Raw genomic sequence first — 27,737 nt, forward strand, 5'->3', positions numbered from 1 at the left:
TTTACATTTGCGCCATCTAGACTTCGTAACGAGAGGGAGGGGGTATCCCTACCAAAAAATTAATACAGGACGATATTCGTCTTTAAGTGATAGATGTATTTATGGCGCGAAATACTGTATAAAATGAGTAAAAAGTTGAAATTGACAGCTTTATCGACGTCGAGATCTTTAAGATCTAATCAACGAATTAATGGCGTAACGTTTTCAAAAGAATCACCTTATTTTGATCGGCAAGATGATAATCCGTCTAAGGCAGACCATGTCAAAAACGATAACTCAATGGAAATTCAAAATAAAACTGATGAGGAGATTGTGTCAGAAACGATTAATGAATCAAGAAAATCAAAGAGTAAAAGAGTTACCAAGAAACGAAATGTGTCATTAAAAATAGAATATGAAGAATTAAATAAAGTTGAACAAAAGGATGAAAGCAATAAAGAAGTTTTTATGACAAAAATAGATAAAGAAAAGGATGAAAAACTCCAAGTAGAAAATACGTCTGGTTGGATGCCATCCAATTGGAAACGTATTTTAGAAAATATACAAGAAATGCGAAAGTATAAAACTGCACCAGTAGATGAGATGGGTTGTCATAAATGTCCTGATCCAAATGCCAATGATTCAATCTTTAGATATCAATGTTTGTTAGCATTGATGTTAAGCAGTCAAACCAAGGATCAAGTAACACATGCAGCTATGAAACGTTTAATTTCTTATGGTTGTATACCAAGCATTATAATAGCTACACCTAATGATGTTCTTGTAAAGCTTATACAACCAGTTGGATTTGCAAATGTAAGATTTTTGATAATGATATTTGTGAGGAATATTTGAAAGTAATATTAAAATACTATTTTGTTTCTATAAGATATCAAATTATTTTCAGAGAAAAGCTGAATATATCAAAAGAACTTCTGTTATTTTAGTGGATAAATATAACAGTGATATTCCAAAGACTATAAAAGAATTGTGTGATTTACCTGGGGTAGGTCCAAAGATGGCACATATTTGTATGCAAATAGCATGGGGAGAAGTAAGTGGTATTGGGGTAGATACACATGTACATCGTATTTGTAATAGACTTAATTGGGTAAAAAAGTCAACAAAAACACCAGAAGAAACAAGGAAAGAACTGGAGGAATGGTTGCCTAAAGATCTTTGGAATGAAATAAATTATCTCCTTGTTGGATTTGGACAAGAGATTTGTTTACCTCGTTTTCCTAAGTGTAAAGAATGTCTTAATAAAGATATTTGTCCTTTTGCTAAAAAAAAATGAAGTAGAAGTATATAAAAAGTATTATTATATATCTTTATTAAAGTTGCATTAAAAATATTTTTCCTATAATTAAAAACAATATTTATATAAAAAAAAATAAAGTACACAACAGTAAAAATATTAATGCTTCACTTTTTTTTTAAATTTCCCTTCTCGTTTTTTTAATATTTTTTGTTGTTTTTTCTTTTTTTTAATGCTTTGCCTTTTGTTCTTGTTATGTTCTAATCTGTTTTTTTGTTGAAATGCTTTACTTTTTTTCACTTCTTTTAATGCAGCTTGTTTAATGGCTCGTTTTAAATCCTTTGCTGATTCAATATTTTTTCCTTCCATTCCCTGTATCGAAATTTCTGCTGTAGATTTCTCATCAATTTCCATATTTTCTTCCTTTTCAGATTCTTTTTTATTGTCAATTACTTTGTTTATTCCAATACATTTATTTTTTTCATATAATGAATCGATATCCATTTCTAAAATGCTAACTCTGTGATTTTCTGTTTCAAATTCTTGTTCTGACAATAATTTCTCAAGTTCTGGTACATCACGGTTTGATAACAATTTTTTGTAACGTTCACGTGCCTAAAAAATATACATATTGTTCATCAATTTTCAAGTCATAAATAACATGTTCCAAATACACAATATAATAGAAAAAATATACATCTTGTTTTATTCTTTTTTTTTCTTCTTTCAGTTGCTTTTGTAATTCCTCTTGAGCTCTTTTTTGTCGTTGGACTTTGCGCTTATGAAAACCTCCTAAAAATTGTCTAAAAATATTTTAAAATACAATTAACCTTGACATAATAATAACTTAAAAGATGTTTTATATATTTGTACTTTATTGAGCGTATATTTACCGTCTTTTATTCTCGTCAAATACTAAAGTAATACTTTTTCGTTTATTTTGCTTTTTCTTTTTTTCATTTACGTCTAACATTTTTGGAAGTACGTAGTACTAAATCTATGATTTGTCGCTAGACGTCGCTATTCTTACTGAAGTACTGATATATAACGGAAACACATTGATACAAACAGGAAGTATCTTTCCGCACATCTGACGGTAAACAATTACTGTAATATATTTTAAATTCAGTTATAATCTAATTCTTTTCTTTTTAATATTAAAAAAATATATTTATGTTACCAATATAATATACGACCATATCTATATACAATATAATATACAACTAATACAAAACATTGTACAAAAAATAATTTCAATGTAATATTTCAACACAGTTAAATTTTGATCTCCGTATCGTAGACTACATTTAATATCAACAAAAACAAACATTCGGCTGACTTTGATATTTATCGATCCAGTCTTCTTTAGAATTCCGACGAGGAAGCATCCAAGTTCTCTCTTTTCAAACGTCTAAGATTAAATATTTAATTTCAACTAATTTTAAGGAAGTATAATCTGGTATTTGGTTTTTTATCGCTTTTGTCAGATGTATTACTATTTTTACTAGATACAAAAATTTCTGTTAGAGAATTTCGATTGTTAGGTTATACGAGAGAAAAGCGTAACCTATAGAATCTTATACATCGATAAAATAGGCGCGTAGTGGGGGTTTGTAGTTCGTATATTGTCCATATTGTCGCTGAAGTCGCATAACTATGGGCGAAAGATAGTGAATAGCTTTAAAAATAGATATGATCGCGATAGAAATATGTTTACAGAAGTATATTAATTGCGTGGATACCTTTAAATCAAAATAGATATAGTACTAAAGTAAAGCTAGGAAACAATAACAACTAATAAAATAACAACTACTAATAATAAAGAAGCAGTAACATCGAAATAATGATATTTATGATATTAATTAAATGTTTAAACGTATGTTAAAATTTTACTCTAATTTAACGTGTATTTTTTATTGCTCTATAAATTTCTTATTTTCTAATTTCAATAAAATATATTTGAAAAAGTTTTCTAATGCATCGAACGTCAACCATCTATCCAGCAGTGCGTACGTTGTATAACGTAAAATACGTAATATATGCAATACCAATTTCCGGATCTCATCACTTGGCAGTTGCTACGTATAGATATCCTTTTCTAAATTTATTAAAAGAAATAGAAAATGTTATATAAGAAAAACTGTAGATATAATACAGTCTATAAACCTATGATAAAATTACAATAGAACACAAGTCTTATATAGAACATATATTGTGTGTGTATATATATATATGTATATATATATACATATATACACACACACACATTAACTGCGTATTCAAATATACAATTCATTACAATTAATATTTAACTTTTTATCAATTGAAATTTAATTTCTGATGATTTCTTAGCATTCCCTCAAGGATCTACTTTTTTTAGATAATAATACTTTTTTCAGATTTTCCAACTTTATTTTCGTCATATCAGCGTTTTTCTCCTTTTTTAATATTGCTTTAACCAAAGATTTTACATTAATTAACTGTGGACAATCATATTTCATATTATATTCGATTTTCATACACACATTTACATATGTCTATATATATATATATATACACATATGATATTCACATGACAGGCATAGACATGTTAAAACGCAATATATTTTATATTTTATTATAATATCGATTTTACATATTTCAAATTTCGAAGAATTCTATCAATTAAAGAACCTTAGCATAGAATAAGATGCCAAATAATTTTTTACGCATAGCTATTTTAGATCATATATGTAATACAATTTCTTTTTGAGAACAGAAAACGAGGTTAAATACAAAGAGATAGATACAAACCTATGACTAAAAAAACTTGAACTCGAAATCTCCTTGGGTTTTCTCTTTTATATAAATTATAAACTCAAAGTTGTGTTAGTTTGATCAGTGATGTAAACATAAACATCATGCAAACGACTTTGATTATTATCGAATCAGTCTTTCTTTGTATTTCGATGAGTACACATCATAGCTTTCTCCGTTCATGTAAGTACGCTTTAGTAATTAATACTTTCAATTATTTTATATTTATTTAAATATATTAATATATATGTATAGAATGTATTGCGTATGTATTATCGTAATATAGTTAATTAATATTTAAACAATACTATATTCGTTTAAATATTACCTACCTCTCGACACACATCGAATATAAAATAACGTCTTATTTCATAAAGTGTAAATTTTAAAATCTCCGTCAATGTTGACCAGCGATGTAATAAATGAATATGCGGACGACGCATATTCAACTTATTAAGTTAGTCTTCTTTTGTATATCGACGTCTAAATATCGCTAATGCTCTTCTTCCATGCAACTACGATTAAATAATTTATATCTTCGACTATTTTATATTTATTTAAATAATATATAGTTTATATGTATTACTGTAATATGATTTACTAAAATTTAAACAATATTACATTTGTTTAAACAAAACATAGTTATTAATACACTTTGAATATAATTTTAATTTGATATTTTCTCTAGATGGATATTTTTAAGTCAGTGATTATATAAACATCAATAATTATGGTGATTATTAAATGGAGTGATACTAAATAAAAATTGTGGTTATGTTATATTGCAATATATATATTTTTTTATAGGAATATGCAATATAATTGTAAAGTAAATCCTTATATAAAATGATATATGTATTGGCAATATATTGTTATAGAAGAAATTCATCTAAAGTTTCTTGTTAAAAATAGTTTTAATTGTTATATTATTAGCTGGTATTTAATTGATTAAAGAATAGGATTATACATACTAATCAAATTTTAGACTTACTATAGCATATAATTTACCATACTGTTCTATTTTTTATTACAGTCAAACTATTATGATGACTTAGAGTTATTACAAGTGTTTCGTAGCCACCGCAGAACTCACAAATAGCAAATGAAATTTTTAAGTCCTTCTAACCACTTGATCATATCGAAAACAATAGATTCAAATTAACATGATTAGACAAGTTGTAATTTTTTATAGAACCTTTAAATGACCACAAATAAATCTTCTAAGAAAAGATTTACTTTTATTTCTACTAGGCAATAAAAGTAAATTTCTTATACTTCTTTATTTAAATACACTATTAGCATTAATTCTAAGGGGAATGTTTAGATATAAGATTTTAAGAATAAAAAACATTTATAAAAAGTTAAAATCAGTTATTAATAATCCTTTAATTATAGAACTTTATAATATTGTCTGCCTTCTTACTTACATGATATGCATTTCAATGCAACTGATATCTAGTTAATAGCTGCTTAATATATAAAAAAAAGCAATATAAAAGTCGGATAAAATACTAGGAAAATAAAAATAGTCCTTTTTAGTATATATTAACTACATATATATAACCTAACTTTTTAGTATTTAGAACTATATGTATAATCTAAAGAGTTGTATGATAGATACATATATACAACAACAGTATACAGATTAGTAAAGCAAAACTTAAAGATTGCTTAAGGAATCACTTTTGAATCTATTAAAAAATTTAAGAAATTATACAAGTTTCACGTGTAAAAGAATTAAACACAGCTTCACTTTTTACCAATTGGAACAAATTGTAAAATAATGTTATAATACTAAGAAACGGATGCACAAATGTTGGAAGCTCGTCACGTAACGTAACAAAAGAGAAAAAGAGATAGAAAGAAAATCAACAAACGTCCGATACAGGAAGTACCGGGCACCCAACGATAGAAACTCATTCCTGGTTCCTTCCTCCCCTCCATCGTGTCGATCGTTGCGCTACTCACAGATTGAGGTGTGGCCAGTGAGGGCAGCCATTTTCTTGACTTTCTGTCGCTTAAGATTTCAGGTAAATGCGTAATTATTTCTTAAATAATGTCGATCGTAGTAATGCGAGAGTGTGTTGTGTTTTGTGCTCGCGTGCTCGCAGCGTGTTGTCCATAAATTAATATGAGTTCGGGGTTGAAGTCTGTGCTTTAATGAGAGGAGAGAGAGAAAAAACTTCACCTACGGATGCCTAGGGAGAGGGCTGAGGGAGTGCCATGCGTTACGAATTTACTTCATGACGGCGAGTCATCTCGATAAAAGCGAATTCTTTTTACTTTATAAATACGGCCAGCTTAAAGCGTCACGTCATATTTCAAATGACATTCTTTGCATATGCCGAGAAATGTTCTCTTTCCCCCATTGATGCGCATTTGTGAATTTTTCGTTCAGTGGACTCTTCCTACCTTCGGGGCTTCGGACCCCTGCATCGCTATCTTATCCTGCCTGCCCTGTCGTACTATGCCCCACCCTACCCCACTCCATCACTCTACTCTACTCTATTCCATTCCATTCCAACCCACCTCGCCTTTCCTCGCACTCTCAGCGCCCTCACGTCCGGCTTCCCCTTTACTCTTCTCCTCTATGTTCGTCCTAGCTAGCTCACCGAGCAGCGATGCATCTTCCATTCGATGAGTGGACTAAGATTTTTTTCCTATAATCATATCTTCGATTTGCTCGTAGAGATTACGTTTCTAGTTTCTAGTTTAGTACTTTTTACCTATTCGTCTTGTTCGTGGGTAAAGGCAGCCTTTCGCAGAGATAAAAGGTCGGTATATACTTTGACGTCTTGAAATATTACGTCGTGCTCACGTACGGAAGAACCGTACGCTTCTCTTTTTTCAATCGTCTTGACTAATCATATTCAAAGATGTTCTTCCACGAAATCATGCAATTGCGTATTCAATTTCGATCGTGCATTGATTTCTTTTATTTTTTTCTTTAATTTTTTCTTTACAAGTAGTATATACTGCCTACCCTGCTCGGCATTGCGACTCGTTGTTGACTCATATTCTTTTGCTATACGATATGAACACAAGATATTTTCTAATCTATTCATTTTAATTCTTCTTCCAAGGTATCTGTATTGTGCAGTTTTGCATAACTTCAAATGTTTTAAATAAAATATGTGAGATATATATATATATATTTTGCATAAACTTAGTTGGGTTTCCTTGTGTCAAGTAATATCTCTTTATCATCTATGTAATACGAGTACCTATTGGTAGTTTGATCTTTTGCTCCACGAAATTGATCAGATAATCTTTATTTCTATTGAATGGTATGGCTATTGCATTGCATTATAAGCTTAAAAGAATTAATTATAAAATCATAATTTGTGATGTGAACGTATAAAATGATAGAAGTTATTGTTTCGTATTGGCATACAATATTTTAACATAAAATACAGTTATTCATATGATGGTTGAAAGAAAATAAAAATAGATTTTAAAAATTTATATATATATATACTTATCTTGTGTACTCAAAAGATAAGGTCGATTAAAATTCTTCTCATACAATCACATTCGAACAAATTTTTTTATTTATTTAACTTTGATAAAATATATAAGCTTACTTCATCATGTCTTTGAAAAATATGCTATGAAATTTTAATATTCTTCAGTTTTCTTTTTTTCCTACATTATTTTTTTCTATGTGTCATCTTATAGAAAGGACATACAATGATAAGGCATCCTGCATACTTGCAGATATAGTAATATCCAGTAAGAAGTAATGAATGATTCCTGTAGAATTATTTTAAGTACCATATTTACTTTGTATAATGCATATGTATATAAAGCAAATGTGTTTTACTCTGCAAATATCTGTTAAAGAAAGTTTATTTATATATTATAAAAACTATTATTTTAAAACTTGAATACATATTTATATTTATGAATATTTGTCACTAGGATCATTCCTAATCTATATGATTGATATTATAACGTTTAACAAATTTGTACCATGTAATATATGCAGTATGAAAGTCTACTTTAACTTAGGTATGCTTTTCAAAATGTTTTTCATATGAGTATGTTCTGTCCTAATGCATGTTTAACGAACAATATCTTTTATTTATATGCATGTAATCTATAAGAATGTCATATTATTTAGATCATAAGGTATTGTCTTTTTATACACATTTTACACATACATCATATTTTAGGAAGTAAGTGATAGTTAAAGTAGAAATTTTATAAATTTAATTGTTTTACCAAAATCATTTTACAAAATTATGCATTGATTTGATGAAGACTCTACCTTATGTGATTATATGATCTGTTATATGTGACAAAATTTACTACAGTTATCAACTATTTTTAATTGGTTTCTTTTGATAATCCTATAAAATTAATTTATATATCTGTAAGACATTAAAAGGAAAGAGTTAAGAATGTTGATTGCACGATTCAAATATTGGGCAGTATTTCCTCTTAAATATTTACACAGAATTTTTATTATTTTAAAGAAAATATAATATACTATTTAAAAAAGTAGAACACATATTGACACAGAAGTATACACGAACAATTTTTGTTGTGTGGAATTTGAGTTAGTCTCACAGCTTCCTACTCATTCTAACATATAAAATGTCCACTTAAAACAGAGACGCTGAAAGAAAGACTAAAAACATGGGATGCAATGCGGGCCGATGCCTCGGTCCAGACGATACGGGGTACCCTGGATCAGGTACGACCCAGTCAATATCCTCTAAAGCTTCAACCCTCGTAGGTTGCTTCTGAAATAGCATTCAAGTAGATATGAAATTAAATGTGGAATCTAGGAAATCTTTACTACAATCATTATGTAAGTAGCTTGCAGTAAACAAGTTAGAAAACAGAAACTCTTAGTGAATTATCTTTGATACAAAGTATTAAGAGGTTTAATGATACTATTACTAGGCAATCAGGATTGTGTCGTAATTCATTTAATATATGCAATAAAATTATAAATAGATAGTGAATTCAAACTACGAGGTTTGAACTCTAGTCACTGTTTATGACAGTTTCAAAAGAGATCAGTAATGTCAAGTTACGCAAGTTCAAAAGTTTACCCTGACTTTTCCTAACTCTATCCTCGAAAATGCTTTTTAGTCTTGTCTATTTTTTTTATATCGCTACAAGTGCTGATCTATATGTTTTTAGTAATTGCTTATATTTTTTTATTATCATAAACAAAATAAAATTAAATATTGGTATCAAAATTATCTCCCATTTCTTTAGCAATTCTTACGTTTCTATATTTTCTGCATTGTTTTATGTAATCTATATATTATGTATGTTATACATTCATGCTGCATGTTGGTAGATATTTTTTGCTTTATTTTATAATGGATTGCAAATCGGATAAGATATTTTTTTTTTCATTTATTTTTTTTTTTAATTTCATTAAAAAAAAAAACCGGTTGGTTATTTTATCAAACCAATTATAGAATTCATATTATGACAATATGTTATCAATCTATAATTATATAAAGTAATATTGTATGTGTCGCAATCAAAATATCTGACTTTTTGAAATGGGTATGTATGCATATGTCAACAGTTGATTCGTTTAACCAATTAAGGATTTTATGTATATTGATATGTATCTGCAATAGTCAACAATTTTTTGTTGATTTTATGGATTTACATATTCATTGGATTACATATTCATCTACCAAATATATTTTTTTATTATTCTTGACAAGTATTAAACTATGTAATTTAACATTATAAACCTGTAAGTAAAAAATTTTTTTAGAGGATTATCAAACATAGCTATAAGAAAATCTATTTATAACTAAAAGTATAGCAGTTGAATAAAGAGTTATATTTTGTATGCACGTGAATCAATTTCGATACAATTGTGACGTATGTATAAATAGTAGAACTTATTATATGTAGTACATTGTTGTACTACATTATCTTGATGTGCGATATAAACAATTAAAAATCAGTAGTATATAGGTAAGTTACCAAAACTAAGCACAGGGTTTTCATAACTAAATTGTGGAACACTGCCCTTTAAGTTTTTTGTGTATTAGTGCTTTAGATGTGCATATATCTATGTTAGAAATCATGTAAATATGTATGTCAATATAATAAAATTAATACTAGATAGTTATATATAGAATATTTTTTATATTTATTACACTTTTCAAACAGTACACATGTAAAAAATTTAGAAAGTAATTTTAGTTATTGTAATTAAAAGACCAAAAAGTCTATAATATTATATCTGAAAATATATCTCTAAAATTTTAGAAAGAATAATTTATTCTGCATAAAAAAAAAATTATATATTATTATTAAAATAATATTCATAATGCTTTACACATACCGCGTACACGCGCGCGTGCACATACAATCACATACACTGTTGTCTTACATATTATTAATAATAAGACAAAAATAATATGAAATAATTACATAACTTTTTAGTTGTGGAGCTTTTTATTTTATATAAAGGCGCAAACTTTGAAATTCTCTAAGTGTTACAATGAATCTTAAAAATTATAGAAGTAATAAAATAATTTCTGTGATATTTTTTGTACAAGATATTTTAAACCAAAATTAAGATAAGTAAAATAATCTATTTAAAAAAATAAATTAGAGCTATGATTTTTAAACTATTACTGTTTTTAAAAGTAAAATAATTATTTTTATTGAATACATATAACATTAAAAATTTTTAACAAAAGTCTGTGCCTATAATTATAATCACATATATGAATGAATAAACACTTTGCAAGATTGTTACTAACTTATAATAATTTATTTTATCTTGCTTTTTGCATAATTGAAACTGTTACGCAAATTTACAAATTTCAACACTGTTTTTGTACAAAAATTAAGTAGTCTAAAGACTTTAATTTATTTATTAATATTTTTCATATGAACATGTATCTTAATTGTAGGATTCATGGCAGCCATTAGGAAGAAGTTAGTTATCGTGGGGGATGGTGCTTGTGGTAAAACATGTTTACTCATAGTGTTCAGCAAAGATCAATTCCCTGAAGTATATGTACCTACTGTCTTTGAGAATTATGTTGCTGATATCGAAGTGGATGGTAAGCAGGTATGTTGTTTTAACATAATATAATTTATTATTTTTTATATATATGTCACTAACTTCTGATATATGAAAGTGTAATATTTAATTATAATATATACATATATATATGTGCATAGGTTGAATTGGCTCTTTGGGACACAGCTGGGCAAGAAGATTATGATAGATTACGTCCATTATCATACCCTGACACAGATGTTATCTTGATGTGTTTCTCCATTGATAGTCCTGATTCCCTGGAAAACATTCCTGAGAAATGGACACCAGAGGTGAAACATTTCTGCCCAAATGTACCCATTATTCTTGTGGGGAATAAAAAAGACTTGCGCAATGATCCTAATACTATCAAAGAGCTTGGAAAAATGAAGCAAGAACCAGTAAAACCAGAGGAGGGTAGATCCATGGCTGAAAAAATCAATGCCTTCGCATACCTTGAATGCTCTGCCAAGAGCAAGGAAGGAGTCAGGGAAGTCTTTGAGACAGCAACCCGAGCTGCACTTCAAGTGAGCCCATTTTAGTATTGTTTCCTATAAAAGCATATATAGGAATATTAGAAATTTGTCACAACACACGAATTTGTTTAATTTATTTAGAAACATATATTTATTTATTACTAATTATTTTAGATATTCAAGTTTCGTTTTATTTATTTTTTATAATCCTTCTTTATAATATTTCAAATAAATTTTTCTTTTTGATATTACATAAGTAATATGATATTTCAGGTTAAGAAGAAGAAGAAGGGAAGATGTAGGCTTCTTTAAAATGTAATGTCAGATGGGCCCAAAAAGTGGGTGAAATTATGGAATTGCAAAGCTAGCTGCAATAGAGCTAGTTGTAATACTGGAGGCCCCCAGTGAAGACCATAATATAATAACATCTTTTACCTTTAATTCTTTTACATAATAATCAAATCTACAAACATGTTCACATCAAAGCCACTGATTAACAAATCTTTCATGGTACAGGACTTCTTTAACTATAATGAAATACGCTTCAAGTTTGAGCAAGTGAAAATTCTCATGTCAACTATTTACATTCAAAAAAAACATAACTGTTTCATTGTAGTGGCCATTACTGTTAATATTAGTATCATATTACTATGTATGTATACATTTTACTTTTTTTTATACGTATTTGCTCTTCATGTCGGTGAGAAACGAAAACGAACGAAATTGGGGGAATTAATAAGAAATATTAAAAATAATAAACAAAAAAAAAACAAAAAACCAAAAAAAATATGGAAGGAACCTACATAATATGCAATGCAAAGTTGTAAAACTTTTAGTGCACTGTAAGAATCTAAGAAAAAACGTTACAGATTCCAAATGTTGCGTCGCTATTTGATCGAACCATCAATCAATATTTCTTAAAAAAAAAAAAAAAAAAAAAAAAAAAAAGAAAGAAAAAAAAAGAAAAAAGGAAAGAAAAAGCCAACAAACATAAACATACGTAAGTAGGCGAGCAGATCACTTTCGTCTTTAAGATACCAGGTAGACTAAATGTATTATTATTATAATATTATTGCTATATTAGTATAATACGACACTAACATAACGGATTGTAACAGCGACTATATTATATTTATGTATTTCGAAAACATCCTTTGTGTTTAATCACGATCGTGAACAATGCTTCAGAGATCACACTGTATCTATATGTTAATATGAATCATTCATGCAAAATACAGTAACAGATTTATAAGGATCGTATACGAGGAGACTACTAACCTGTCACGCGTAATGCTCAATTTCATTAAAATGATTTAGCTTATTTCACTTATTTTAAATTTCTCGATTTGTAAATTTTGATTTTATACGTGATCTTTTGTTAAAAGTTTCTTTATGATACGATCGAAGTTGACATTAAAATAAAGAGAGAGAGAGAGAGAGAGAGAGAGAGAGAGAGACAGAGAGATAGACAGACGAACAGACAGACACAGGTAGAGGAAAAAAATTTTTTATAAAATGCAATACACTCTGCCGCGTTTTCTCTTTATGCTTTAATTACGTATATCAGGGCATTCGAAGTAATTGTAATCGTAGCATCAGGCACGTTTAGTGAAGCCTAATCTGTAAGGAATTTATTAAAGAAAAAAAGAAAAAAAAAAGAACAAAAAAAGTCTGTGAACTAATCGAATTAACGGCCTTTGGTACGCTATGAATACAAAACCTTAGCCATTAATTCAGTGAGTGACTGTGAAACTGTGTTCAACTTGTTTTTTCTTAATGATTAGCTGTATATCATCATTGAAATGCGCTTTTGAAAAAATCCGATCGCACAGTGGGCAAAATTTTTAGCAATGGTAATACATACTTTTACTACGTTGTGTACTTCATGTACATACATATAAACATACATATACACCCCTGCTGTGTTAGCTTCATCAGAAAAGAAAAAAAGTTATAAAAAGATATTAATTACTGCCGATTACAAACCCATTTTTCCCGGTATCGAATTAATAACAACAACAAAATATCTATTTTCGTTTCAGTAATTTATACTCTGTTGCGAGGTTTGGAAGTGATCTTTACAATTTGTACATGGGGATTTACTATTACATCTATATTAATTACGATTTAAAGATTGTATATAAATCAACCTCAACCATTCTTATAGTAGACGTGATTGTTGAATACCAAATGAAACTCGAGAATTACTTTCGAATACTTTTGCATGATACGATAAAACAATAAAGTCACACAAAGTGTTATTTCATTTCATTTCCATCAATAATTTAGAAGATTAGATTTCCCTGATTAGCTAGAATGCTATTTTGTTTATTTTTTGAATTGAATATTCGTGTAATATATTTTGAATTTAATTTATATTAAACTTCTTTAAATTTTCACGAAAATTTTCTTCATTCGTTAAATTCTATGTAAATTTTATCATATAAACTGAAATAGTAATTACGGTAATCATTCGAGCAAGTTTTACATAAATGTACGTCACATATATCTAATACAAAATAAACTAATTTTTTATGGCTAGGTAATAAGATTATACTAAATTAATCCTAATCTTGGATCTCTCAAGAAATCCATCTATCATGTTATTTATGAAATTTTATTTTATAAAATCAGATAAATTCATTTAGCTTTGAGCTTAGATAACTTAAAAACAATGATTTTTTAATATCTAAAAAAATTTTAGTGCGTGGAAGTGAATAAAAAATATCAAAATAAAAATCAAATTTAAATTTAATCAATTTAGAGATCAATTTATTTATTTCGTATTATTTTTACACATCGATTAATGAAGAAAAAAAGAGATTCATTAAAATTCAGAATAGAACAAGATAATTATATATTTAACAATCATCTTAATATTGTTTGTGTATTAATAAACATAAAACTCAAAGTGCAACGTGATTAAAAAATACGAAGGAGTGGAGAGGATAACCTTAACTGCGCAGTATGTTATGACAGTCATGTTCAGAAAAAAGGACTGGGAGGAGGAGAAGAAAATTTATTTTCGAGATATTAAATATTGATACACATTTTTAAGAAGATTTATTTTTAATTATGAAATAGCTATTTTATTAACGATTTAATAACTTGATATTATTATAGTTTCTAGGAAAGTAATGTCAGAAAAAAAAGTTTTTGTAACAGTCGGTACAACAAGTTTTGATGATTTAATTTCAACAATATTAAATCATGAAGTACTTGAGGTATATCCACAGAATAGTTTACACTATTATCGTAAAGTATATCTTAACGAAATATTAAAATATTGATTACGTTTGTTTCATTTTAGGCTTTAGCTTTGAGAGGTTATAATTATTTATCTCTGCAAATTGGTAAAAGTTCTTTAGAACCTGATTGCACACCTCGATATGGTATCAATCATATTGAGTATTTTCATTTAAGCTCATCTATTGAAGATCATATACAGGCAGCTGATTTAGTAATAAGTCATGCTGGTGCAGGAAGTATTCTAGAAGCTTTAGAAGCACACAAACATTTAATCGTAGTTACTAATCAGTTACTCATGGACAATCATCAATTAGAGTTAGCACAGAAATTATATGAAGATAAGCATTTGTATTATTGCACTTGTGATACTTTATTGAATACTATTCAAACAATGGAGTTACATATATTAAAACCATTTATATCTGATGGAAGTAAAAATATCATTAATCATCTGGATCGTATCATGGGTTTTAAATAAAATAAATATGATTTTTATAGTTAATAACTAAAATAATCAAGAATTAAAATATTTTTAACATACATATGTTTTTAAAGTTCATAAAATTATAAAAATAATAAATTCATAAAATATATAAAAACGATAAATTTTACCTTGTTTAATTCCTTGGAACAATGATATTGAATAATCTTATATTCTCTTTTATATTGTACAAATTCTAGTTTGTATTAGTACAATAAATTATCATCATCACAAAAATATTAAAATTGGATAAACATCGATCACATATAAGTATACAAGTGCAAGGTTAATAGTATGAGGTATAGTGAGAATCATATATTATATTTATGTTGAAGTACATATAGATAATATAGAATAGATAAACTTTATATTTAATAACAATATAAAAAATAATATACTTAACAAGCGTGGCATAAAATGTTTATTTAGATATAAAGACAACTTTTTCATTTCACCTAAAATAAATTATAGAAGATATTGTGGCAGTCAACTTCATTAAATTTTTTCAATCATTATTTAATTATCTCTGATTAGTTACTTAAACGCTAAATCTGTAAATTTATACATACACACGCATATATATATATATATATATATATATATATATATATATAATGGCTCTGATAATATTAAAATAAATTTAATTCACTAACAAATATTAGCAATGATACTTATGTTATCAATTATATTACCATTTTTACAGATAGTATTAGATAAATATCATTGATGAATTTTCATGAAACATTGCATAATCAGCTGTAGGATAAGCAACTTTTATATCTAGATGCTTCAAACTGTTGTGTTTCTCAATCACAACAGGTATTACATTTTCAATTTATTTCATAAAGATACACGAATATGCAGAAATGAACTACATTGAGTTAATGAAATATCATTTAATTACAGACCAAACCAAGACGAGTCATTTCGTTCAATAGTTCATTACCCATTTGTGCAGGACTCCTTGTTACTATTACACCAGCCTAAAAATTAAATATTATTTCATTAAAAAAAGAAATAATTACTTAAACTTTTTACTTCAATTTGAATATAAAATATTCTCACCTTTTCAAGGGCATTGATCTTATCTTGAGCACCTCCTTTTCCTCCTGAAATAATAGCTCCTGCATGACCCATTCGTCTACCTGGAGGAGCAGTGAGACCAGCAATAAATGAAACTACTGGTTTAGCTTTACAACCCTGGAATTGACAATAAAAACAGTATTACATTTAAATAGCCAAGTTATAAAATAGCCAAATAAATATATGTACGGAATATTAGGGTGAGGAAAAGAAGAAAGGGAAGTTAACAGAAGTGGCAGATGAGAGAGTTCAAGGGAAGAAGAGGAAAAAATAAAAAGTGGGGAAGCGGAAGTCAGCAATGAATACAGATATAGAGACTTAAATGGAAAGAGTTGGGGAGAGGCAGATTATAAAATAAATTGGACTTAATGTATGTAATATATTTTCAAGGAAAACTGTACTGAATAAGGATGTGGATTAGGATTCAGGTACCAATAATTGAGAACCGCAACCAACAGTATTATTTTCAATGAGGTATTCTGCTGCTAATTCTTCTGCACTTCCACCAATTTCACCAATCATGATGATTCCTTCACAATCTGGATCTTTAAGGAATACTTCCAAACAATCTATAAAGTCTGTCCCATTAAATGGATCTCCACCAATTCCAATACACAAAGTCTGCCCAAGACCGGCCTTAAAAGATAAAGTTTTTATTACATTCTTATTGTTTTCTTTTTTTCTATGTTTTTTCATATTAATAAGCTTTATAATCAAGAATTACTAACTTACAATAGTTGTCTGATTTACAGCTTCATATGTCAATGTTCCTGATCTTGAAACAATACCAATTTTTCCTTTTTGATGTATATGTCCTGGCATAATTCCAATTTTGCACTAAATTACAAGTAAAGTTATATATAATTTTTACAAAAAATTATAAAAAATTATTCATTATTTTATCAATAATTATTAAAAATGAATACCTGTTCAGGAGCTATGATACCAGGACAATTAGGTCCAATTAATCTCGATTTATTTTGCTCAAGTAACCGTCGCTTTACTTTGACCATGTCATGTTGAGGAATACCTTCTGTAATACAGACAATTAAAGGCATTTCTGCATCCAATGCTTCCATAATAGCTGCAGCAGCACCAGGTGGAGGAACATAAATTACAGATGCTGTAGCTCCTGTTGCATCTTTTGCCTAATATATACAAAATATATAATATGTATTATATAATATATATATATATTGTATAATATATATATATATTATGTAATATACGCATAATAATTTTTAAGATATAAATACAAAAAATTTTAGAAGTGATTTTTTTGAAAAAAGTCAACTAAATCTTATATATAGTATAAAATAAAATTAAAATATAAAACCAACCTCTTTCACATTTTTAAATACAGGTTTTCCAAGATGTTCTGTACCTGCTTTCTTTGGATTAACACCACCTACTACTTTTGTACCATATTCCAGAGCTTGCTGGCAATGAAATGTACCTTGCTTGCCAGTAAATCCTTGACATATCAATTTTGTATTACAGTCAATTTTTAAATTCTGCCTAGTATCTTGATAATTGAATCTTATTTGAGAATGTAATATTCTTTTGCAATTTCCAACTGAAATATAATACATATATATATATATATGTATAGATTAGAAAATTTATAATATGAATATAAATACAAAGAAGATTAAACAACTTAATAAAATTAAGTATATCAAAGGGATTATAATTTGTACAAATTCTTTAATTTTAACTAACAATTTGTTTAAAATATTTATTCTGTTAAAAATTGCTTTATAAAAAAATATTTTATATAGAAATTTTTTAATTATATGAACTAATATAATATTTCTATAAAATAGTACTAATTAATGTTATTTTTAGTTACAATATTAAAATTTAGACTTCTGGGTCAAGGTTCAAAATTAGTTGATAATTTATTAAAAACTAAAAAACTATAACAATACAAAACAAGATATAACTTAATGTGATAAGATAAATTCAATACAATACAAAGCAAATTAACATGTAATTAAAATTTTTTTAAAAAGCATTGACAGCTTTAAGAGTTAAAGTAAATACAAGGTTAACTTATGTAAAATTTTTCTGTTGGCATAATTTGAAATGACAATATACATTATTGGAATTATAAAATATACAAAATTTTACATGTATTACTTTAAATTAATTAAAAATTATGCTCTCTATCTATGAAAAATAAATTCTATTATGCATTGTCTTATGTAATGTATTGGTAAATATATGGACATAGATCAGTATTATTTTTAGTTCACGATAAAGATTATTTGTAAAATAATGAAAAATATTAAAAAAAAAAAACATGTTTTAATAATTTAAGGCAATATGTCAAACAGTAGCTATTATGGTTATCTTAGAATGCATTTTACTTTATAAATCTGTCGAAAGAAATAATAAATTGAAATTATTTGTCTTACTTGCGAATTTTGAAAATGTTCTAGTAGCCACAGCCATTTTCTACTTTTAGTTTTTCTATGGAAAAACTATTGTAAAGAGCTGGACAATTGAGAAACCACCATTAATAGAACTGCTGTGATGGTTTGGCAAGAAGGCCAAGCAAGTCAAAGCAAGTATAAAATGAAATACGATAATATCGCTGTACACCAGCGAATGTAGCGCGCACGATTTAGTGAGCTCGATATTTATTGCATTCTCGGTGGATGTATATTATTGAATTGTAATGAAAAAAAAAAATTAGCTAACTTTGTCCTCTTTTATTCTATTGGCAGACTTTTAATGTATTTATATAATAATATAAAAAAAAGATCCGAATCTTTTTTTTTTGGGTTAAAATTAATATGACAAAATAAGTTATTCTAGGGTATTAAATTTTCGTTATTGTTACAGCTTGATGTAAATATATGTAATATAATATATATGTATTTATTATGTTCGAAAACATACAAATAGGATTTAATTCTTTCTTTGTAAACTTGATATTTTTAATTAACAAATAGGAGAGGTAAAAAAATAAATGCATGATTATAATTGGACAAACAATATATCGAACGATCATGATTGGTTGATATACGTTGTAATGTATAACAAGCATATTTACTGTCATGGCGGTCAAATAGTACCGCTACATTGCCTATAGATACAGCCGTTTAACGTTTTGTGTACTAAACATTTGTTTGTATCGAACAGTGAAACGAAGTACACAAGAATAAAACACGTGAATTTACATTAAAATCAGTAAGAAAAACGCATTATCGGTATAATGTCTACCGATTTTTATATACGATATTACGTTGGCCACAAGGGAAAATTTGGTCATGAATTTCTAGAGTTTGAATTCAGACCCGATGGAAAATTACGATATGCAAATAATTCTAATTATAAAAATGATACTATGATACGGAAGGAAGCGTATGTTCATCAATGCGTTATGGAAGAATTGAAGCGGATTATTCAAGATTCGGAAATCATGCAAGAGGACGATTCACTATGGCCACAACCTGATCGAGTTGGTCGTCAAGAATTGGAGATTGTTATCGGGGATGAGCATATATCATTCACAACCTCAAAAACAGGATCGCTTCTGGACGTTAATCAATCACGAGATCCCGAAGGACTTCGTTGTTTTTATTATCTTGTACAAGATTTAAAGTGTTTGGTGTTCTCCCTTATAGGGTTACACTTTAAGATAAAACCTATATAAAACAAAGAGATCAACGTAATTTATATATTCTTCATCTTACAGATATTTCTACCATTGATAAGACACATGTAATTTCTTAATAAATAGGATAAACGAAAGTTTAATTAATAAATATCAGTTTATCATCAATATTTATAGTTATTATGTATTTTGATAACTTTTTTATAAGTATAAATATATGATAACTTAAAGGATTCACTCCGTTGTATATTTAAATAATTTTTTTTAATATATGATAATCTTAAGTGCTCACTGTTATTATATATCTAAGTAACTATTAGATGTATAATACCTTCAAAGATTATGAATCACCAATGAAATATCATAATGTAGGTTATCTTATGTTCTGCTCTACTTTCATATGGTCATACTAAGTATATTAATTCGAAAATGAAAAACTGTAAATATAATAATAAATCTATCTTTAATTGTTACAAGTGAAAATAATAGGATTTAAATTAATAAGGATAGTATAATAATTAAAACTAAAATGTAAGTATATTTCTTATAAACGAATTTGTTTTTTGTGAGGTTAGAATTTTTATTTATTAAATCGAACAAAAAAATATTTCTATTTCTTTAAATAATATAATATTGAATTATAGATACGAAATATTTTTTACTAAGGACAAAATGTCTGAAATACCGAAAAATGAAAATCACAAAAAAAAAAATGAAGTTACAGATTCTGTTCATGAAAGATTCCGAGAACCTCGTGTTTACTGTGACATTTGTAAAATTGATTTTCTTGGGAATAATAATGAGATAGATAAACATTTTCATAATAAGCATCCTTCTACTACAACGTGCTGTTATTGTAAGGGTAAGGTATTCAAATATCGAGAATTAAGAAATGTTAATTTTGATAATAGTAAAGAACCTCGAGAATTTATATATCATAAATGTCCTTCACAACGTGTATGAATATATAAAAGAAATAATAAAACTATTATTATATGATAATACAGATATAAGAAATAAATTTTATTTACAAATAGTAAATTACAAAGATACATGAATTTGTACATAATATAAGTTACATATTTTTCTTTAGTATTTATAAAGTTCACATTTTCTATTATAAATAATAATAGGTAAATGTTATGAAATACATTACAATGCTTATTTATAAAATTGGTTTCATAAATTCCGTTATCATAGACAATACACCATTGTATTGTTTAAGGCATACCAGCAGAGTTCAGATAGTGATTTATAATATAAAAAATAATTGTGTTCAACACAATATGATAATTAGGAAAATAATTTTTTTATAAAATATTATAAATCCTTATAGTAATAATAATTTGAAAGTTATATAATTAACGATATAATCAAATATATTATCATATTTTTGCTGACAAGTATCGAGATATGTACTTATACAAGGTGATATTGTTAAAAAAAAGTATTCATGTCTATTAATTTTATACAAAATAAAGTAACATATTTGCTGCATAATATTTCATAAAGCATTTGAAACAAATTACTTAAAGTGCAACTTATATTTACTGTTTAATAATATGATACTAAAACTGTACATTTGTAATTTTCTTATAGTTTTTAGATATTACAGCAGACTTTAAAAAATGCATTATACTAATATTGTACAATAGCAAGAAAGATACTTTAAACTAAATGCCTCATAATAGTTCTATAAATTTATATAAATTGTTACAGCTTTAAAATGTACTGTGCGGTTTAAAGTGCGTTTGGGTTATTTCTGCAGTTTGTGGTATGTTTAATTGGTTTGTTTGTTTAGATTGGTATTAGTGCATAAAATTAAAAATTGAAAATATTTTTCTTTTGCTTATATAAAATAAGATATACATATTAATGCACTAATACGAAACAGTAAATATTTTTTAATATATTAATTTCATAAACCTATTAGAAATCAGGCAATATTATTCTAAGGCATAATTCTCCAAAAATAATTTTAATCTTGTAGGATAATCTGTCATTACTCCTGTTGCTCCAAGATCAAATGCTTTCTTAAATTCTTCATCTTTGTTTAAGACCCAAAAGTATACCTGTTATAGTATTTTTATTTTCTTAATTATTTTTTTTTTAATTGGTAGGTACATTATGGAATCCATTATGGAATAATTATATCAAATATATAATTGTAATATTAAGTTAAAATAATTTGATCAACTCTACTTACATGTATTCCACGTGCTCTTAAATGTGTAAATAAACATGGTCTCATTAAGAGTACACTGATAGTCCGTACAACTAGTTTTTCTAATGGTAAGATCGTTGGATTTGATCTATTCTTCCGTCTTAGGAACATAAAAGTATCTTTTTAGAAATATTGCACATATCATATTAATTTAATATAATATTGACTTACTGTAAGTAAATAGAAGGTAAAAATATTTCTAGATGTGTCTCCTTTAATGGTACAAATGGTAACAATCCAGTATACATGAGAAATAATAACATTGTAACACGTCGCATAGAAAATAATAGATTCACATTTGGATTCTACAATGAAATATCAATAAATGTTAAAAGATACCTATTTCTAAATTAATAATATAAAGATATTAATATAATTACTTACCATTTTGTAACATTTACGTGTAATTTCATCACTAAAATTACCCCAAACTGTATATTCCTCTCGTTTAAATTCTATAATTAAATCAGAAACTTGCTTTATAAGTTCATCATCGTTTATCTTAATGTCGATATTAATAGGAATATTTGGAAATGCCTCAAATACTTCTCTTAATAAAGGAAAACGCCTTTCATCTTCATTTGCAGAACCAATAAATTCCATGTCTGTGAACTACTATTTTTAAATAATTTCATTCAAGGTTGTTAATATTCTTAGAAAAATAAGCAAAATACCTGGATCAAAATCAATTGGAAGACGTGGTTTTAATGGTGGTAACTCTTTATAATTTAATTCGGAAATGTTCTTATTGGTACCAGTACTACGCAATAGATTTTGATCATGTGATACAACCACTTTACCATCTTTAGTAAGATGACAATCTAATTCTAACATTTCAGTACCAATAGCCACTGCTCTGTAATGAAATATATTAATTTACTGATGTATCTAATCAGAAATTATTCAATTAATTTTCAATTTAAATTCAGATTAAATTAAAATTGGCAAGAATCATACAACATTATATATTCAGTAAAGTGCCAAGTTGTATAATACTCATCTCACAGATAAACATAACCTTGAAAGAATATATTAGAACTAACCGTCGAAAAGCGGACATTGTATTTTCATAATTTTCTCCTGCTCCTAAAAGATTTTAAATTGAGAATGATATTAAAATGCAGTATTATAATACTCATCGTAATATTAAGTTAAAAAAAATGTATATAAGTAAACAGAACGTACCACCTCTATGACTAATATGATGACAATTGAATTTTATTTTTTTCTTTTTATGCAGCAATCTTGGATATTTAAAAAGTATCATTGATGTTAATACATAACCTCCGATTAATGTATATAGCAACATAATTTATTGTTTTACATCCAACACATGTTAGATATAAATTGAAACATTTGTAATGAGTCAATGTAGCAGACGACACACACTTAGTAGTTTTCCAGCCAATAACAATAGTCACAAGAGTTTTGTATCACCAGAAAAGTATGAGTTTGTAACATAATTTTTAAATAATGTTTTTCATCTTTTGCCCTAAAGTTGATTATTAAAATTTTAATTTAAAATTGTTTCAAGCCGAACAATAGAGTTGAAAAAATAATCCGAAATAAGAAATTGTGTTAATTTTTAATCTTCTGTCTTTTGTTTTGGATATCCATAAACCGTATATTTCCCGCGCACTGATGTATTTTTTTATTTTCGTAGAAAAAATCTGATAGATCTCTTAAATATATTTCTCTTTTTCTTACATTGTATAAAACAACTTTATATTTTCATTTTCTTCTTATCACGTGAGAGAAAAATAGAACTTAACTTTACTCAGAAGATAAATAAAATAATTTCTTTTCGAAGTCTAAATCTAACCTATATTATAAGTTGAAGGGGTATTTATCGATGTACAATACATTTAAAAAAGTGTTTCAAGTTCACAATCGACATTCAATATAGATTTTTCTTAATTTAATCCCGATAGCTATTTACAACTATTTTAAGAAAGGGCTCGTAATTTAAAGACTATTTCTATCCGAAAAAAAAGATTTAAATACGCGACCTACGGAGCGATATGTGGGGGGTTTCTATATATATATATATATCAGCGAGTCAGTGCCTTGTATACTTTGAAAAAAACTGATATCCAACTAGATGTCGCTGCATATTCAGTTTCTCACGCTAGAGCATCATTGATAATCTGGCGCTTTATCACCGTCTTAAAAGAGCTAAAACGAACGCGTCGATTACCGATTTCATTGTATTCAATTGTTTCTAAATATTCAGTTTGTATTTATCGTGGGTATGTATCCGTATACATGTATTGTTATTGCATCGATAGTACTTAAAGTGATTTGTTTAGGGCGGTTTTATTAAAAAAAAAAAGAAGTATGATACTAAAAATATAGTATCAGGTAAGAAAGGACATCAGAATGTTTAACATTAAATTGTTTTTTTCAATGGGATTTGTAATTAAAAAAAACGATTTTTTATAACATATAATATATTTTTAATATTATATTTTATAATAAAATATAAGTAACGAATTGTTAATGATAATTAACATGTTATATCAATAAAAAAAAAAATTTTTTTTACACATACTTCTTATGATTAGGTATTTTAAAATATTTGTGTAATCATTTATTGAAGAAAAAAATATGTTTAAACAATAATGTCATGGAACAATTTATTTATATTTTTTTTATATTCTAATTAGTAGAAAATTACATGAAAGTGTGAAATGAGATATAATACTTTTTATTTTATATATAAAATTATTATTATAATTTAGATTTATCTAGGAAACTATATTTGCTCTCTATCATTTGGAATAATCTTTATAGCTATTAACTACATTTGATAGTAATGTTCTTTGTTTGTGAAAGGTCATCATGTATGACCTTACTCTTATCTTAGCTCTGAATATTGAATTAATTATCCAAGAGTAGAATTTCTGTTCTTTATTCGAAGTTGCATCAATACATTCAGTATTTATGATAAGACAGTTACATTGAATAAATATACATGTCATCTATTTTATGTTACATTTTATAGTTGTAAATTTATATTAATAATATTTATTTCAGATATTTATCAACATATAATAAGAAAAATAATGAAGTTTTTTAGTCTACTATTACTTTTGCTTTGTTTCTGTAGTAGTCTATGTAGTACTAGAGAAATCACGTAAGTATATTGATTTCTTGAAAATGAATTATGATTTATATTTAAAGAAATTTTATATAATAATTTTGTATTATTATAGTCATGAAGATATAAAAGATGCTATGTTAAGTTTGGTACATATGATGCGAGAAAATACAGAAAAATTGGAAAGACATGAAGTGCGTGAGCGACAGTTAGGAGAACAATTAAAAAAAGCTATATCTGTATTAACAAAACGAGTATCTGCAATTGATGGATTAAAACAGCAATTTGCAAAATTAGATGAAAGATTTGCAGGAATTGAACAGTTAATTGCACAGGTATTATCTTATATTGTAATTTAATTTAAAATTCCATGATATAGAATGATTAATAATAAAATTAGTATTATAATAAAAATAATGAATATTATTTTTACTTTTACTTAGAGGGATGAGCGAGAGCGTATACAAATGCAAAAAACAACAGATGCTTTAGAAGATTTGGAAGTTAAATTAGAAGGATGGTTAACAGATATAGAAACTAAAATAACTAAAGTTCATGATATGTCATTAAATCATAGGGAAATAAATCCTGATATTTTATCTAAGTTAAATAATACAGAATTATTGCTTATAGGACACATTACAGATCTTGAATTTACTTTAAAATCAACATCAATGGAGTTAAAGGAAACTGTAACAAGTCAGTTAGATAAAGTACAGTCAATGGATATAAAGGTAAATAAAAAAAATTTCTTACAAAAAAATAGTGGCCACTATTGTGACACTTTCATTTTATGCTATATATTTGTTAAAAAACTTGTTCTAATAATATATTGATTTATTTTGTATCTTTCAACAGTTGCAAGACATCAATGATAATTTTAAAAATGTTAAAAATTCAGTGGAAATTATTAAAGAATCATCCAAATCTCCAGAGAAATATTTAGATGAACAATTAAATATCTTTTTACTAGTGAAAGAACAAAGTAAAGCATTAAAAGATATTGAAGAGTTGGTAAAGAATTCTATAGAAGATATTCATGAATTACCACAGTAAGTTATTTTCTATTGACTATAAACACACTAAAAAATAAGTTATTAAGTATTGTAATGTCTATTTTTATTTAGACTTAATGAAGCTCGGACATTGCACAATGAAACAGAACTACTTTTACAAGAAACTAAACATACTATTAAAGATATCATTATTAAAGAAAGTACTGATATACAAAATAAAATATTGAAAAGCAAAGAAGAATCAAAAGATACAGTTGAAGCATTGAGGTAATGTAAATAAATATGGAATTGAAAAATATCTTCATAAGATATAAAATACTTTGTTAATTATAATTTATGAAATTTTAGAATGGCTATGGCAGATAACTCTAATCATGTAAGCAAGGAATTACATGATCTTAGTAAAGGTCAATTATTAATGGTTTCAATGGCTGATCATGTATTAGATACGAAAAAAAGAGTAGAATATGGTGTACATCAAATTCTTTTGGAAGTAGGAGACTTAGTGAAGGCACAGAGTAAAAATATTAACAATACAATCAATACAAGATTTGATGGAATCTCTAATGATATAATGGACAATCAGAATGGTGCTTTAGCAAATTTAACTACTAAAATGGAACAAGAAATGAATCAGGTAAATATATAAAAACAATTTTATAGACTTCTAAATAGATATCTAATTCATTTTTTTTTTTTTTTTTTTTTTTTTTTTTTTTGTAAAGGTTTGGAGACAAATAAATGTAATGTATCAGCAAATGACAGAGAGTGCAAAAGCTTTAGATAAATTGCATAAACAAAATGAAGTTTATATCAATGGTACAACCTCTACTATGGGTGGAATGGAAAATAAAGTAATTATATGTGATAATATTAAATTATCTAATTTAATTATAACTAATATATTTAGATAAAAAATAAGGAATGAATGTGAAAATAATTAATTCTATGCATAGGTAAGCGAAATAACCAAGCGTATGGCAGAAGTAGATGAAAACTTAAATTATTTATTGGGTCGCCTTTCATTAGTAACACAAGAATTTAATCAAATTAAGAGTGGATTAGGTGCAGCATTAGACAACATTAAAGCTTCTTTTAAAGAAGTGCAAGAAAAAGCCAGTGATTTAAGTAATCCAGGACCATATCCAGTGCCTGAAAATTATAGTGAACTAAATGAACCAAGAACTAACTAATTATATATGCAAAATAAGGCATTGCAAGAAAGGTAGGAACCAAAGGAGTTATAAATTTGAATATTTTATATACTTATATTAAATATTTGACGATTTACATACAATGAAAGATACTTTGTATGAAATTTTTTACAACTCTTTTTTTAAGTATATCATTTTTTACTGTGTAGTAAAGATATAAAATATTATCAATATATATAGAATATAACATACATGCA

The 27,737-nt window shown here is 26.7% G+C and overlaps 8 protein-coding genes across 18 annotated transcripts; 5 read left to right on the forward strand and 3 right to left on the reverse strand.

Annotated features, from left to right (window-relative positions):
- Positions 1–93: 93 nt before the first annotated feature.
- On the forward strand, positions 94–1,364 carry LOC122632907 (endonuclease III-like protein 1). 2 transcript variants are annotated; one of them, XM_043820208.1, is made up of 2 exons: positions 94–795; positions 869–1,364. In XM_043820208.1, exons 1-2 carry the CDS (start codon positions 94–96, stop codon positions 1,274–1,276), a joined length of 1,110 nt encoding a protein of 369 aa, XP_043676143.1. In that variant the 3' UTR covers positions 1,277–1,364. The 2 variants fall into 2 exon arrangements, with proteins under 2 accessions (XP_043676143.1, XP_043676144.1); XM_043820209.1 differs by having other exon boundaries at positions 887–1,364.
- Positions 1,365–3,396, reverse strand: LOC122632913 (nucleolar protein 12). 2 transcript variants are annotated; one of them, XM_043820228.1, is made up of 4 exons: positions 2,577–3,396; positions 2,131–2,344; positions 1,935–2,040; positions 1,365–1,852 (listed from the first exon to the last, which is right to left on the reverse strand). In XM_043820228.1, the coding sequence occupies exons 2-4, from the start codon at positions 2,208–2,210 to the stop codon at positions 1,397–1,399; spliced, it is 642 nt and encodes a 213-aa protein (XP_043676163.1). In that variant the 5' UTR covers positions 2,211–2,344; positions 2,577–3,396; the 3' UTR covers positions 1,365–1,396. The 2 variants fall into 2 exon arrangements, with proteins under 2 accessions (XP_043676163.1, XP_043676164.1); XM_043820229.1 differs by having other exon boundaries at positions 2,566–3,396.
- A 2,513-nt stretch (positions 3,397–5,909) lies between these two features.
- Positions 5,910–13,819, forward strand: LOC122632911 (ras-like GTP-binding protein Rho1). 6 transcript variants are annotated; one of them, XM_043820221.1, is made up of 5 exons: positions 5,999–6,063; positions 8,650–8,732; positions 10,942–11,102; positions 11,216–11,599; positions 11,822–13,819. In XM_043820221.1, the coding sequence occupies exons 2-5, from the start codon at positions 8,675–8,677 to the stop codon at positions 11,858–11,860; spliced, it is 642 nt and encodes a 213-aa protein (XP_043676156.1). In that variant the 5' UTR covers positions 5,999–6,063; positions 8,650–8,674; the 3' UTR covers positions 11,861–13,819. The 6 variants fall into 6 exon arrangements, with proteins under 6 accessions (XP_043676159.1, XP_043676156.1, XP_043676158.1 ...); XM_043820222.1 differs by lacking the exon at positions 5,999–6,063 and adding an exon at positions 6,079–6,282; XM_043820220.1 differs by lacking the exon at positions 5,999–6,063 and adding an exon at positions 6,323–6,807.
- Positions 13,820–14,347: 528 nt separating this feature from the next.
- Positions 14,348–15,907, forward strand: LOC122632915 (UDP-N-acetylglucosamine transferase subunit ALG13 homolog). Its single transcript, XM_043820231.1, has 2 exons — positions 14,348–14,772; positions 14,859–15,907. Exons 1-2 carry the CDS (start codon positions 14,686–14,688, stop codon positions 15,273–15,275), a joined length of 504 nt encoding a protein of 167 aa, XP_043676166.1. The 5' UTR covers positions 14,348–14,685; the 3' UTR covers positions 15,276–15,907.
- Positions 15,908–15,934: 27 nt separating this feature from the next.
- LOC122632908 (succinate--CoA ligase [ADP/GDP-forming] subunit alpha, mitochondrial) lies at positions 15,935–19,088 on the reverse strand. 2 transcript variants are annotated; one of them, XM_043820211.1, is made up of 7 exons: positions 18,782–19,088; positions 17,702–17,937; positions 17,288–17,509; positions 17,094–17,198; positions 16,794–16,997; positions 16,344–16,478; positions 15,935–16,261 (listed from the first exon to the last, which is right to left on the reverse strand). In XM_043820211.1, exons 1-7 carry the CDS (start codon positions 18,816–18,818, stop codon positions 16,175–16,177), a joined length of 1,026 nt encoding a protein of 341 aa, XP_043676146.1. In that variant the 5' UTR covers positions 18,819–19,088; the 3' UTR covers positions 15,935–16,174. The 2 variants fall into 2 exon arrangements, with proteins under 2 accessions (XP_043676146.1, XP_043676147.1); XM_043820212.1 differs by having other exon boundaries at positions 16,818–16,997; positions 18,782–19,074.
- Positions 19,089–19,413: 325 nt separating this feature from the next.
- LOC122632916 (protein mago nashi homolog) lies at positions 19,414–20,156 on the forward strand. Its single transcript, XM_043820232.1, has one exon. It carries the CDS (start codon positions 19,585–19,587, stop codon positions 20,023–20,025), a length of 441 nt encoding a protein of 146 aa, XP_043676167.1. The 5' UTR covers positions 19,414–19,584; the 3' UTR covers positions 20,026–20,156.
- Positions 20,157–20,980: 824 nt separating this feature from the next.
- Positions 20,981–24,232, reverse strand: LOC122632909 (lysophospholipase D GDPD1-like). Of its 2 annotated transcripts, XM_043820214.1 has the most exons (8): positions 24,033–24,232; positions 23,396–23,702; positions 23,254–23,296; positions 22,885–23,066; positions 22,595–22,815; positions 22,382–22,515; positions 22,193–22,310; positions 20,981–22,058 (listed from the first exon to the last, which is right to left on the reverse strand). In XM_043820214.1, the coding sequence occupies exons 2-8, from the start codon at positions 23,517–23,519 to the stop codon at positions 21,933–21,935; spliced, it is 948 nt and encodes a 315-aa protein (XP_043676149.1). In that variant the 5' UTR covers positions 23,520–23,702; positions 24,033–24,232; the 3' UTR covers positions 20,981–21,932. The 2 variants fall into 2 exon arrangements, with proteins under 2 accessions (XP_043676149.1, XP_043676148.1); XM_043820213.1 differs by having other exon boundaries at positions 23,396–24,232.
- An 85-nt stretch (positions 24,233–24,317) lies between these two features.
- Positions 24,318–27,729, forward strand: LOC122632906 (centromere-associated protein E). Of its 2 annotated transcripts, none has more exons than XM_043820207.1 (9): positions 24,318–24,459; positions 25,247–25,346; positions 25,426–25,645; positions 25,754–26,044; positions 26,169–26,362; positions 26,438–26,593; positions 26,675–26,963; positions 27,052–27,180; positions 27,283–27,729. In XM_043820207.1, the coding sequence occupies exons 2-9, from the start codon at positions 25,276–25,278 to the stop codon at positions 27,517–27,519; spliced, it is 1,587 nt and encodes a 528-aa protein (XP_043676142.1). In that variant the 5' UTR covers positions 24,318–24,459; positions 25,247–25,275; the 3' UTR covers positions 27,520–27,729. The 2 variants fall into 2 exon arrangements, with proteins under 2 accessions (XP_043676142.1, XP_043676141.1); XM_043820206.1 differs by having other exon boundaries at positions 24,359–24,571.
- The last annotated feature ends 8 nt before the right edge of the window (positions 27,730–27,737 follow it).

Source organism: Vespula pensylvanica, chromosome 11 (genome assembly GCF_014466175.1).
Source record: "Vespula pensylvanica isolate Volc-1 chromosome 11, ASM1446617v1, whole genome shotgun sequence".
NCBI classification, from domain to species: Eukaryota; Metazoa; Arthropoda; class Insecta; order Hymenoptera; family Vespidae; genus Vespula; species Vespula pensylvanica.

Coding starts and splice junctions, on each gene's coding strand:
- LOC122632915 (XM_043820231.1), top strand. CDS start 14,686: ATGTCAGAAAAAAAAGTTTTTGTAACAGTCGGTACAACAAGTTTTGAT. Junction 14,773..14,858: donor TAAATCATGAAGTACTTGAG/GTATATCCACAG, acceptor GTTTCATTTTAG/GCTTTAGCTTTGAGAGGTTA.
- LOC122632908 (XM_043820211.1), bottom strand. CDS start 18,818: ATGGCTGTGGCTACTAGAACATTTTCAAAATTCGCAA. Junction 17,510..17,701: donor TATTTAAAAATGTGAAAGAG/GTTGGTTTTATA, acceptor TGTATATATTAG/GCAAAAGATGCAACAGGAGC. Junction 17,199..17,287: donor GTATCATAGCTCCTGAACAG/GTATTCATTTTT, acceptor CTTGTAATTTAG/TGCAAAATTGGAATTATGCC.
- LOC122632913 (XM_043820228.1), bottom strand. CDS start 2,210: ATGTTAGACGTAAATGAAAAAAAGAAAAAGCAAAATAAACGAAAAAGT. Junction 2,041..2,130: donor TTTGACGAGAATAAAAGACG/GTAAATATACGC, acceptor AAATATTTTTAG/ACAATTTTTAGGAGGTTTTC. Junction 1,853..1,934: donor AAAAAAGAATAAAACAAGAT/GTATATTTTTTC, acceptor TATATTTTTTAG/GCACGTGAACGTTACAAAAA.
- LOC122632909 (XM_043820214.1), bottom strand. CDS start 23,519: ATGTTGCTATATACATTAATCGGAGGTTATGTATTAACATCAATGATA. Junction 22,516..22,594: donor CACGTAAATGTTACAAAATG/GTAAGTAATTAT, acceptor ATTTCATTGTAG/AATCCAAATGTGAATCTATT. Junction 22,311..22,381: donor TTACCTTCTATTTACTTACA/GTAAGTCAATAT, acceptor TATGTTCCTAAG/ACGGAAGAATAGATCAAATC.
- LOC122632907 (XM_043820208.1), top strand. CDS start 94: ATGTATTTATGGCGCGAAATACTGTATAAAATGAGTAAAAAGTTGAAA. Junction 796..868: donor AACCAGTTGGATTTGCAAAT/GTAAGATTTTTG, acceptor TGTTTCTATAAG/ATATCAAATTATTTTCAGAG.
- LOC122632916 (XM_043820232.1), top strand. CDS start 19,585: ATGTCTACCGATTTTTATATACGATATTACGTTGGCCACAAGGGAAAA.
- LOC122632911 (XM_043820220.1), top strand. CDS start 6,671: ATGAGTGGACTAAGATTTTTTTCCTATAATCATATCTTCGATTTGCTC. Junction 6,808..8,649: donor GCCTTTCGCAGAGATAAAAG/GTCGGTATATAC, acceptor CACTTAAAACAG/AGACGCTGAAAGAAAGACTA. Junction 11,103..11,215: donor TCGAAGTGGATGGTAAGCAG/GTATGTTGTTTT, acceptor ATATGTGCATAG/GTTGAATTGGCTCTTTGGGA.
- LOC122632906 (XM_043820207.1), top strand. CDS start 25,276: ATGAAGTTTTTTAGTCTACTATTACTTTTGCTTTGTTTCTGTAGTAGT. Junction 26,045..26,168: donor TACAGTCAATGGATATAAAG/GTAAATAAAAAA, acceptor ATCTTTCAACAG/TTGCAAGACATCAATGATAA. Junction 26,594..26,674: donor GATACAGTTGAAGCATTGAG/GTAATGTAAATA, acceptor ATGAAATTTTAG/AATGGCTATGGCAGATAACT.